General features: G+C 38.7%; 1 protein-coding gene across 4 annotated transcripts in view; it reads left to right on the top strand.

The window, feature by feature from the left end:
• LOC134218177 (tafazzin) overlaps window positions 1–12,658 on the top strand; it is a 59,825-nt gene that overhangs the window by 29,107 nt on the left and 18,060 nt on the right. For 2 of the 4 annotated variants that reach the window (XM_062697076.1, XM_062697075.1), the window contains exon 3: window positions 37–193. In XM_062697076.1, coding sequence (XP_062553060.1) covers window positions 37–193 — 157 coding nt within the window. Of the gene's footprint in view, window positions 1–3; window positions 194–12,658 lie in introns of those variants that run through there. The other 2 variants (XM_062697074.1, XM_062697073.1) reach the window with 1 other exon arrangement.

The raw sequence follows: 12,658 nt of genomic DNA, 5'->3' as shown, positions 1-12,658 counted from the left end.
CTAATGAGCTCGTTTCTGTTTAATCTAATTTTGAAGCCCCCGTCGATGAATGGAGCGGCAGTGGGCGGCCAACCCCTCATCCCGTACAACATCGATTGGATTTTCCCCAAGCTGCGGCGGCCGTCCCGTCTGTGGCACATTGCTAGCACCGGAGTTATTGGATTGGTGGGATTTTTCTCCAAGATTGTGATCGGTAAGTGGCCAAGGTCAATCGTTTAGTGTTCTTCAGTGACTTATGTAAGGAGCGCATTATGCATTGACGTAAACAAAATATACATTCAAAATGTAGCTGTTCTAGAAAGCTGGAAAGGACCGCTGATGTTGACAAACTGGTTTCCAGCTATTTATCAGGTTTTGCGATAAAATCGTCATAAACATAACAAAGATCAAATGGCAAACGCTCGGAAATGTCGAGCAGCGATGCAGAAAATTGTCTCTTCTACGCCTTGTTTGCAATTCTTTGTCGAGGACTACGGATTGAGAGAAGATGAGCCAGCACAATAGGGTTGCACAATCCGCACGCGGCAACGTTGTGTGGCATTGAATGATGGCAAATCTGGTTTATTTTATTAGTGCTTTGTGCCGATGAGGTGTCGGTCGGTCGGCCGTGCTGAACTGTTGCTTTGCAGCTCTGTGGCAGGTATACGATGAGCGACATTGACTATCATAGAAAAGCATGAGAAAAGCGTAACCTTGACATACATTATGACGACGTATTGATTTATGCAAATAATGCATACTGCCTGTAATCGCATAGGAGACTCATACTATATTTAATAGCCCTGTTGTCTGTCACTTCAATTCTTTTTAACTATCAGATACAGAAAACAAAACCGGTGACAACCAGACACAGCATTTGATGAAAAAAATCACAGACAACAGACGTTGAAAATTTTGATTGAAAAAAAAAACACTTGCCACGGGCGCTACTGCGTCCACAAATAAACTAGTATGAAAGAATAGGCCAATCGAGAAAATGAGCTTTAATGGAATCAATATTTTCCATAATAATGTACCCAAAGTGGATACCCCTTCAATAATGTTGCTGTTATTTCTATTTTAAAATGGTTTGTAATCCACATAACCAAATTGACCTTGAGGCATGTACTCCAATTCTTGGAATTCTTGAATGGCCTGGAATTGAATATGCAGTCAATACAAATTAATTTAAGATACAGTGGTGAGAGTGGGTAAGGAAATCGTCTTGTTCATCAAGTCATAAAAGTTGAATACATGTAATATAAAAATTGATCATATCTATGACACAACGAATCATCCATCCAATCTTCATATGCCTGCGAACAAGATTGTTGAAAAATATTTTTAGGATACAAAATAATTGGAGAACAAAAAAAAATCTATTTGAATTTTTCAAAAGAGAAAAAAATAATTCTTATATTTTATGCAGTATCTTTCCTATCTTGCTGTCCCCAATACTATCTTGTAATTCTCGAAGTTTTTTTTATGTATTTTTCTCCAAATACTTATCTAATTATGTAGACCCTACCAGTCAACTGACTTAACTGAAAAACAAAATTGTTGAAAGGTATCCTATAACTCAATTAGCGAACACTATTACCCTGGAATTGTTAAATTATGGAAAATAAACCGAAATTGAAAAAAAATATGCAAATTGCAAACGATAATCATATTGAATAGATCATAAATGTGATTTGTTGTTATGCTTTTTGATACTTCATGAAAGTTAAAGGGCACTGAAGTGCCTCCATTAAATGATTCTTACTTTTTTAGTTTTTTTTAATTGAACTTTTTGAAATCTAACTTTTTATCTCCATTTGTGTCTAACATTCCTTTTATTTCACACTTATAGTAAGATAATGAACCTTCGCGATAGTGTTCTTTTGTGTATAATTTTCTTTGAAATATTCTTCAAACCTAGAATCATCAATGTTGTGCTTCATTGACAATCCACATAGGATTTCAGTAAAAGAATCGACATTATTAATATTTATTCAGACTAAGGCCGAAATGGCCTGTGCGGTATATAAGAGTCTTCTCCATTCGGATCGGTCCATGGCTACACGTCGCCAACCACGCAGTCTACGGAGGGTCCGCAAGTCATCTTCCGAAGTACGTACGATTTCCTGCCGTGATGTGTTTCCGAATTTCTCTGCTGGTATCGTTATCGGAGGTCACCAGCGAGCCCAAGTACACGAATTCTTCAACCACCTCGATTTCGTCACCACCAATACAAACTCGTGGTTGGTGGCTTACATTGTCCTCTCTTGAGCCTCTTCCAATCATGTACTTCGACTTTGACGTGTTGATGACTAGTCCGATCCACTTGGCTTCCCTCTTCAGTCTGGTGTAGGCTTCCTCCATCTTCTCAAAGTTACATGCCATAATATCTATGTCGTCGGCGAAACCAAATAACAGGACGGACTTTGTGAAAATCGTACCACTCGTGTCGATCCCTGCCCTTCTTATTACCCCTTCCAAAGCGATGTTGAATAGCAGACACGAAAGACCATCACCTTGCCGTAACCCTCTGCGCGTTTCGAAGGGAATCGAGAACGCCCCTGAAACTCGAACTACGCACATCACCCGATCCATCGTCGCCTTGATCAACCGTATCAGTTTATCCGGAAATCAGTTTTCGTGCATTAGCTGCCATAGCTGGTCTCGATATATTGTATCATATGCGGCTTTGAAGTCGATAAATAGATGATTTGTGGACACGTTGTAATCGCGGCATTTCTGCAATACCTGACGTACGGCGAACACCTGGTCCGTGGTAGGGCGTTCACCCATAAATCCTGCCTGGTACTGCCCCACGAACTATCTTGCAATTGGTGTTAGTCGGCGGCATAAAATTTGGAAGAGTACCTTGTAGGCGGATCCAGCTTATCGCCCTTTTTGTAGATGGGACACACGACACCTTCCATCCACTCTTGCGGCAAAACTTCCTCCTCCCAAACCTTGGTAATTACCCAGTGCAGCGCTCTAACCAGTACCTCACCACCATGTTTAAATAGCTCTCCTGGTCGTTGGTCAACTCCAGGGGCTTTTTTGTTTTTCAGCCGGCCGATCTGCTCCTGGATTTCCTGGAGATTCGGAGCCGGAAGTCGCATGTCCTGCGCGCGTGCTCCTAGGTTCATTACCATACCGCCACCGTTGTCTGCCACATCGCCATTCAGGTGCTCTTCGTAGTGCTGCCGCCACCTTTGAATCACCTCACGCTCGTTTGTAAGAAGGTTCCCGTTTATGTCCTTACACATATTGGGCTATCGCACTGTGGTAAGTGCGAACGTTCGTGATGTCGGAGAAGAATTTACCGTCGATTTGGTTTTCCGTTACTTGATTAGGTGATTTCCATGTGGCCTTGTGGATATTCTTGCGGGGGAAGAAAGTGCTTCGGACTACCATTCCGTGGGAGGCTGCAAAGTTTATGCATCGTTGGCCGTTGTCGTTCGATACGGTATGCAGACTATCCGGTCCGATGACCGGTCTACACATTTCCTCCCTTCCTACCGGAGCGTTCATGTCACCGATGACGATTTTGACGTCCCGCAGTGGGCATCCATCGTATGTCTGCTCCAGCTGTGCATAGAACTCTTCTTTCTCGTTTTCGGATCTCCCTTCGTTGATGATGCTATAGTTGAAGAAATGGCCTTTTATCCTATGCTTGCACATACTTGCGTTGATGGGCTGCCACCCTATCACGTGTTGGCGCATCTTTCCCAGCACTATGAAGCCGGTTCTCAGCGCATTGGTGGTGACACAGCTTTGATTGAAGGTGGCCGATCAATGCCCGCTCAATGCCCGCTTTTCCACACTTTCTTTTCTAACCACAACCACTTTCACCACAAAAAAATCTAACATATTTTGTCTTTATTTCAAAGTTCTTTCCGTTTCTCTATTCTTGATAGGGTGTTATATGAAGAACCGGAACAGTATCCCAACTATTAAAAAATCGTTCAATACACACACCCTTAACTTGGAAATGGCAAAACTTGTGTCAACGAAACGATTGACGCAAAGCGACTTGTCATTGCTGCTACAAACAGTTCCTTTTCCTTCTTCGATCAATGGCCTGATGTCGACAACAAGCCTCCAAACGTCTACCACAATGAACCGATGCCGATGGCGGCCCGCGTATGACGCGAGTCAAGGTCGTCAATGCAAGCGTGCGTGCGCGCAGTTCAAGTCCAGTGTGGATGTGTGCAGCACAGCTTGTTGTGAACGAATTTCAGCGATCCAACCGGTGGTGGTGGTGCACCGGTGGTAGAAGCGACAGCTACCGCGTGCGTTCATTTGCTACTCTTTCGTGGTGTGAATTTAAAAGTGAATGGACTGATCGATCACTTGCATGATGCTTTGTTTCTAATAGGGTAACCGGCGGTAATGTTGGGCCTGGATGTAACATTGGCTCATCACGCAAATTAATCAATATTTCAGCGATAATACGTCGATTTGTAGGGAGATTTTAACCACTGCTTCTTTAGAAAAGTGTATCAAACATATATCTGCTTCATAACTCTAGATTTATACACTTCTTAAACTATTAAAAGCAATTATGTTGCGTGAAAAATCACTTTGACTCGGTTTTTTAGCAGCCATGTTTCGTTGACTTATGCAGGCTGGCTGTGCTAGAGTTTTTCTTTTGCCCAATAAAAGAGTTTTCTGAATGAACATACCTGCTTTCGCACATCAGATGAATGGATAACAACCACACTATGTCAGCTATCATTTTTATTTCACAATTTCTATTAGTATAGCGACATTATCAACCAAAACTTTTCTGGACAATACTGGGGGCACCCGTAGTCAAATGTTGGCATGCACTTTCGATTTGTAGCACTACGTTAGTATAGGTGAAACTCTAAAATCAAAACATTCTCACCAATAACCCGTACTGGAGAAAATAAACGAAAACTGCAGATAGATAGAATATCCGATGCTTGCGATTGAGATGCTGAGAATTTTTGTAAACACAGGTTTATCCACTCAGCGTTTCATTCACAAATTACATAACGTTAAAATCAATCCACACCAAGCCTCTAGCAATGCTCAATGTATTGTAGAGTTCTGAAATTTATAAAGTCCTTAACGCTCCGACAAGTACCCTCCCACAACCTAAAACGTCATGTAGTTTGTGAATGGGTTGATGCTTTTCTCGAAACACGATATAATCGCTTTCATTCGCACAACATACCAAAAATAATTGCCTACCTTACGGCTTCCAAACACGATTCAAGCGAAAGCGATTCAAGCATCAACCTTTTGGGTACGATACACCATTTTCTTCATAATTACTCAAATAAATGATTCAATTAGTGTATTTTTTCATTTAATAATGGAACGTATATTTCATTAGATAAACTTTCAACGTCATTTCATGTCAATAATTTCAAGTCAAATTACTTGACAAATACCTTCATCATAATTTAGATCTACTATTGCTTGCAAAAAGTATTTTGATCTGTAAAATGATACCGAAAAAGTATTCTTTCAACTCGGGAAGTTGAAACACGTGAGAGATTTGAGAGGACTCACAACAGCTGATCGATATAGAGAGGAGTGGAGTCAAACGCACGTACCAATCATGAAACTTCAATGCAGGCAGAGTTAAAAATAGGCATCCAATAATTGTATTTTTGAATAATTGTGTAATAATATCAGGTAGTTGGCTCAGTTAGAACTGTCTGTGCACAGTACAAAGCAAGGAATTGCATAGAAAAAGTTTTACAATTGGCTTTCTTCAGTAGTGCGTTATGCATCATCCCCAACTAAAGCATTGTTTACGTTTTGGAAAAAAGTTTCTTTGAGAGTATCGCGAGAGCGAGAGCAACAAAACTGCCATGGTTTCAACTAGCAGTAAATCTCAAAATTCTGCGGCAGCCAATAATTAACGTATGTAATTTGTTTGAAGGCATAACATGAGGGCTAGAACATGTAGCCTTTTTGCAATTGCAATTTTTTATACAGTTTTCATTTTTCTTTCATTCTTCACTTGCAAATATGGTAAATATTTGGGAAATAAATGATTCATATAATAGTATTTTCGTTAGCATGTCCTTGGTAAGCGTGCTATTGGGGGAATCAAAAACGCACTCTCACAATCCGTGTGGTAGTATTTTACATGCAACCAATTAGAATTCACGCTCAATAAGATGATTTGATTTTCTCTGTTTGTTTGCATGCTGCCTTTATTCAACGCAAGCAAAATGACTGCTACTATAAACAGCAACCCATCTTTATCTCTCGTATGGTCGAAATCAACAATCACTCGTCCCAAGTGGGCTGAAAAATGATCCACCTGATAGAGACAAGGATGCCGACATTTTGTCAATTTCTCTCGAGACTTTCGCTGGTTTAAATGAGATATTGCGGACATTCATCGCCGTTTTTTGCTATTTAGCGTCAACACCAAATGTAAGCAAGCCGGCTGGTGGAATAATTCTGGTTGGAAATGCAATATATGAAGATTTATAACGAAAAATGTGCTCAACTGTAGCATAATGGGCCAAGGTTTGAGCCGTTACCCCTACTTGCAGGTCTTGCTTAGCTTGTTGAATACACGTCAGCCAGGTATCGTATGGCGTCACAGTACGGAAGAGCGCTAACTCACTCTGATTAGCTGATGGAGTTAGAGAAATTACAGAGATAATAACAGAGATTCTTGATCGAACGAAAGTATAAAAGTATATTTGTATTCTTCAAGACATACAAAAGTACTCTAGAATTTATTGATTGTACTTTGTTTACTAAACAGTAAGATAATATTCCTTTACTTCATGACTATTCTTTCATAAGGTCAGATAACAGAATCGTTTGCAATGACCGATTAGTCGTGGATGTAAAACTGAACTGTTAGGGTCATGAGCTAACTCGTCCATGGCGCTAGTTCCCGTCATATCAAAATCAATTTCACCAAATATTCGCGAATGGTAAACTAATTTAATGAACTAATCATCTGGCAAAATTTAAGTGATGAACTTTGTCAACAACTTAAAAATCACTCTAATAAAGCTTAAAAAAAATCTGGCAAGATACATAAAAGTGTAGGCGGAGATCCTCCACTGCCGGACACATCAGCCATTTAACGAAACAAATTCGAACTATCCGGACTATGTTTAATTGTATACCATATACACAAAATTTGATTATTTATGATTCAAACAAACTATATTTGTTCATTTGTACACGTTTTTCGACGATGTCTTTTGATGATGTGTTCTGGTGAAAAAATTCACGGTTCAGGAAAGAGTCCTCTAGTACCAGACACAGTGCGCGGCGTGTTCAGTAGAACAACATTATCACAAAAAATAAGCATCGCTACAATTTCAACTATGTGAAAATATAGCTTCTTATCTTTAATTTCCTGTGTATTAAAAAAAAACTACCGAGGGTCCCGAACAACTTTTTTATTCATTTCCAAATGGAACCTACATCCTATTCTGATAACAGCCGCCAATTACGAGTCACTCACGAGTTGACTTTTTCATTTACTTTTTATCTATTCTTCATGAATCAAATGCAAAAAATGAATATTCTTCATGTTATTTTATTTTAAACCTAATTTCAAAGGCTCAAATGCGAATAAGCATGACAGAAGCGAAATCATTAAATTCAACATTTGTATAGCAAATATTACAGATCTGGTACTGGTATTTTTCAATAGCAACCTCTCCCTTATCAATTAAGTTCGGATTTTGTTATACTTTTTGAGTTTAAATGTACGTTAGCAAAGTTCGTAAAAATCCATCCAGTCATATGCGAATTAACAAATTTGTTTGAGCTCGATAGGATTCGAACAATGAAGACATCACGATTTCTGAAAAACTAATAATTTTTTATCACATTTCAAAGATATTATAATCGAACCATTTTACCTACCATAAGCACGCCAAGACCATGCTGGAGGTAGCCGAGATGTATTATTGGTTTGGTCTAGGAAATTTTTAGGTTGGATTTTTACTCGGCATTCCTTTGTGGAATATTTTAGGTTTTGATTGTTTTATATTTTTGGTTTTGAATGTAAGGAACCTATTTGTTCTATAGACGAATCCAAGTAAAAATAAGAAGAAGACACACGACGGTGTTAACTTTGACAGATCCTACAGCACAGCATAGGAAGATTTTTTTTTTTTGTGTGTCTTTATTAAGGAGACTTTCAGCCCGAGGCTGGCTCGTCTCCGAGCATAGGAAGATCATTTTAAAATGCTTATTATAAATTATAGACAAAATGTAATTAAAATCTGATTGATGTATGATACGGAAAAAGTTCCGAACTGTACAAATAGATACATTTACAATAGATACATTTTTGGAAAATATTTAAAAAATTGAGATAAGCTTTCAGATATGTAATTCAGAACTTTTTCCGTACCGTACATCAATCAGATTTTAATTACAATTTGTCTAGAATTTATTATAAGCATTTTAAAATGATCTTCCTATGCTGTGCTGTAGGATCTGTCAAAATTAACACCGTCGTTTGTCTTCTTCTTATTTTTACTTGGATTCGTCTATAGGCGAATTCGAGAAGGATCCAGTGGTAGAGTGCACTGCGAGAGTTTGGGAGAAAAGTCGTCAGAAGTCATTATTTACATTCAAAATCAAAATTTCTCCATAAAATTTACTTCACTTTTTGGTATATTGTCACATGTTTTCCACTGGCAATGGCTTTATACATTCTTTAAGCAGCTATTAAAGACAAATCTCACCCAAATAAGCCGCGAATTAAAAATCCGGGAATTCTTAACCGAGATAGTGCGGTGGAGGCACTGCAAGAGATGTGCTATTTAATCGGAAAAATCATATGCAAGCACCCACCGGATGAAAGCTCATCCCAAAGAAAACAAAATTTTCTTCCAATTTGCGACTATTTCAGCTTTCATAAATGGTTGTATTAACCAGAAAACGCGAAAATCGTTCTCCCTCCGTATGCTGCCAATGCATTTTTTGGCCAACGACACTTTTTTCGTGGTTCTTGTGACGACCACCAGATATCGAAATGATCGATGAGCTTTACTCAAATTCGTCTATAGAGTTTTGACAAATATTAGCGGTGCCGAATCGTTAGTAGGGCTTTTTAAAATTTCGCTTCGGATAATTGTTCATCTAGATTTTTTTCCCTAGATAGTTAATGAAAGTGCAGCTCATCGATCACTTCAAAATCTGGTTGTACTGAGTATCATGCAATAAGTGCCTAAATAAGAAAAAAATGCATTTAAATGCATGGGGCTGGAGTATGGTTATCGTTTATTGGCTAACTATTCTGACCTGTTAGACAATTTGTTCATTAGATTCATCCCATTAGCACGATTTTCCTGACTAACTCAAACTCTTGAAAACCTTTAAAAACTGTCACGGTTCTGATCGCCCACGTTTTATCATTGCTTTGAATTAAGAAAATTATTTTGAGCTTTTTAGTGGAATGTCTTCACTTGGATTGGAACATTAAATGGGATTGTACAAACTCGTCTTATGGCAAGAGATTGCTTTGAATGTTGGTGGTATATGGCTTGACCAAATAATTAAACGTTATTGGAAGTGATTGCCAATAGCGATAATGCGACAATAAAATGAAACGTGGACTAAATTTTGAATTGGTAATGAAAAACTGTTGCAACTATCGAATTGCAGTTGAATGACTTGTAGTTATCGAACGTCTACTGTATACGAAAAGCTAACTATTTACTTCCATTTATGCCTTCATTTATGCACTTAGTATATTTCATTTTTGCGCTCATCTGTTATCGTATTGTTCAAATTTTGGCATGGTTTGTGAAGAAATGGGTGTATACTGTATATGTGCATAATGTAACGATGCGAAGCATAATATCCCCTTCTAGGCCTTTCTAAGCTGTTTGCAGGGGATAACATAAAATTATCAAGCTCGGTTCGGGTCCGTTTTGCATTTTGGCGCTTGAGCTCCAATAAACAAGTTATTTAGACTATAACTTGTTAATATTCGAGACCCCTTACTTTTTATATGATGATTGGAATTAAAATTCCCAGGAATCTCATTTTAAATGGGACGCGATGAATAATCGATTATTTTCCGATTAAAAAAATGTTCATGACCCCTCGGTAGAATAAAAAATCATCCAAATAAACACGAAATGAAAGCTAAAGAACTATATTTTCACGTAGTGAAAGTTTTGGCGATGCTCATTTTTTGTCATGACCTTTATGACAAAAAAATTAAATAAATCACCTATACAAAAAGTGTTATGAGGGGTAAGGAGGGTCTAAATTTGCTCAATTTTGGGTTTCGTTATTTGTGAACAGCCCCCAATGTTTAACCCTTTATAAGGCAGACGAATCTAAACAATAAATTAATAAAAACAACAATAGGACACAATGTTGACATGGTATTAAAGTCAAATGTATGTTTGTTATACATTACACAGTTCAGAAACATTGAAAAATTGGTGGCAATATAGTTGCCACTGCCCGCCAAGCGGTAAAACATTGATGGCAATATAGTTGCCACTGCCCGGCAAGCGGGAAAACAGGCAACAACAAAAATGTAAAAAGATTTTTAAAAATTTGTTTTTACGTAGAACCAGTCAAATCAAGGTACGTTACTTTTTTTGGTGAAGAGTCCTAGTCAGAAAACGCATAAGTGAAAAAAAAATTTCGCGTTCTTTCTCCCAAGGGGGGACCCTTGGGAAAAAAACACAATTTCGTCAAAAATCAAAAAACCAAATACACAGCAAGGCAAAGCTTTTTTCACGCTAATCACGTAATAATCTAACACAGGAGATTCAAAATAATTAATACCAACGGGAAAAAATATATCTTTGTCGTTTTTAACGAATTATAACTGAAAATCCTTCTTCCACTCGAAACTTACGATCTGTTCGTAAAAAACTGTTCTCAAATTGACATTCCAATTTTTTTATGGCTCAAATTCATCTGGGGTGTTACTAGGAAGCAAATAAAGTCACTACATGTGAAATAATAAGTAGAGCTCTTGTTAATAAATAGAAAAACATATTATTTGTTGGTGGCAATATAGTTGCCACTGCCTTATAAAGGGTTAATAGCAAAAAAGAATAAATTGCGCAGACAAAAAACTGTGGAATCCCATCTCATGACGTTGAGGACGCAAGGAGTGAACATTAATCATTTTAGCTAATTCACTCCCAACGATTCAACAAACATTACCTAATAATGTATAAGGAGCGATTGGTACGAGATGTCCCCGTTCTATGGCTTGATTGTGAAATCAAGTTAAAAATTGATTCGCAAAGTTGTGGTTCTCAAACTTTTTTTTAGAGGTACCCCTTCAAACTTTTGCATTTATTGAGGTACCCCCTATTTTTTCGCTGTAAATTAAAATAAGCGTAACTCTCAAGAAAAATAGAAGTGAAAACTATGACTCTATAACTATATGACTCTCCAAAAAAAATGTCTGAAATGATCGTTATTCCCTGTAACTTTCGATTTAAAATTATGTTTATGTATCAATTTTCCTACACGACTTTAAGGACTTACGGAGACTTCTCTTAAAAAAAGGCTTCCAAGCCTCTTCCTTCAAAGGAGGCTACTGAGCATCTTAAAGGAATCTTCTCAGTCTCTTGAAAGGAAGCTGCCAAGCCTTTCAAAATAACAACTCCGATCGTCTTGAAAAGAGGTTTCCGAGCATGTTGAAAGGAGGCTTCCGACAGGCCTCTTAACGGAGGCCTCTGAGTATGCTCAAAGAGGACTTCCAAGCCCCTTGAAAGGAGAATTACGCGCCTCTCGGAAGAGGAGTGTTGCGTCTCTTGAAGGGAGGCTTCCGAGCCTCTTGAAAGGAGGCTTCTGAGTTTCTTGAAAGGAGGTTTCCGAGCCACTTGAAAGGAGACTTCCGGCCCTCTTATAAGGAAAGGAGGCTTCCAAGCCTCTTGAAAGGAGGCTTCCAAGCCTCTTGGAAGGAGGCTTCCAAGCCTCTTGAAAGGAGGCTTCCAAGCCTCTTGAAAGGAGTCTTCTAAGCCTCTTGAAAGGAGGCTTTCAAGCTTCTTGAAAAGAGGCTTCCAAGCCTCTTGAAAGGAGGCTTCCAAGCCTCTTGAAAGGAGGCTTCCAAGCCTCTTGAAAGGAGGCTTCCAAGCCTCTTGAAAGGAGGCTTCCAAGCCTCTTGAAAGAAGGCTTCCAAGGCTCTTGAAAGGAGGCTTCCAAGCCTCTTTAAAGGAGGCTTCCGGCCCTCTTATAAAGAAAGGAGGCTTCCAAGCCTTTTGGAAGGAGGCTTCCAAGTCTCTTTAAAGGAGGCTTCCGGCCCTCTTATAAAGAAAGGAGGCTTCCAAGCCTCTTGAAAGGAGGCTTCCGAGCATCTTGAAAGCAGGGGCCTCATTGGGCATCTTCTTTCGACAGCTCTTTCGTATGACAGCTTACATGGTTTGCTCGTTTCGAGTAGAGGTGCGCAATGTCACCCCAGGCTTCTGAATCTTTCGAAACGAGGCTTTCGAGACACTTGGAAGGAGGCATCGAAGTCTTTCGAAACAATACTTCCGAGCCACTTAGAAGAAGGCATGTTTTAACGAAGGTATTGATCTTTACAGACAAAGGCCTTCATCTCTCTCAAATTTAGACTTCCAAACTTTTAGACTGTAGATTTTAGTTCAGAAGCATATTCTTAATATCTCATTCAAAATTTTGTCTCGATTAGGTAGATTACATTACAGATTATTTAAATTTGATCATTTCA

Source organism: Armigeres subalbatus, chromosome 2 (genome assembly GCF_024139115.2).
Source record: "Armigeres subalbatus isolate Guangzhou_Male chromosome 2, GZ_Asu_2, whole genome shotgun sequence".
NCBI classification, from domain to species: domain Eukaryota; kingdom Metazoa; phylum Arthropoda; class Insecta; order Diptera; family Culicidae; genus Armigeres; species Armigeres subalbatus.
This window is presented reverse-complemented; position numbering and strand designations above follow the sequence as displayed.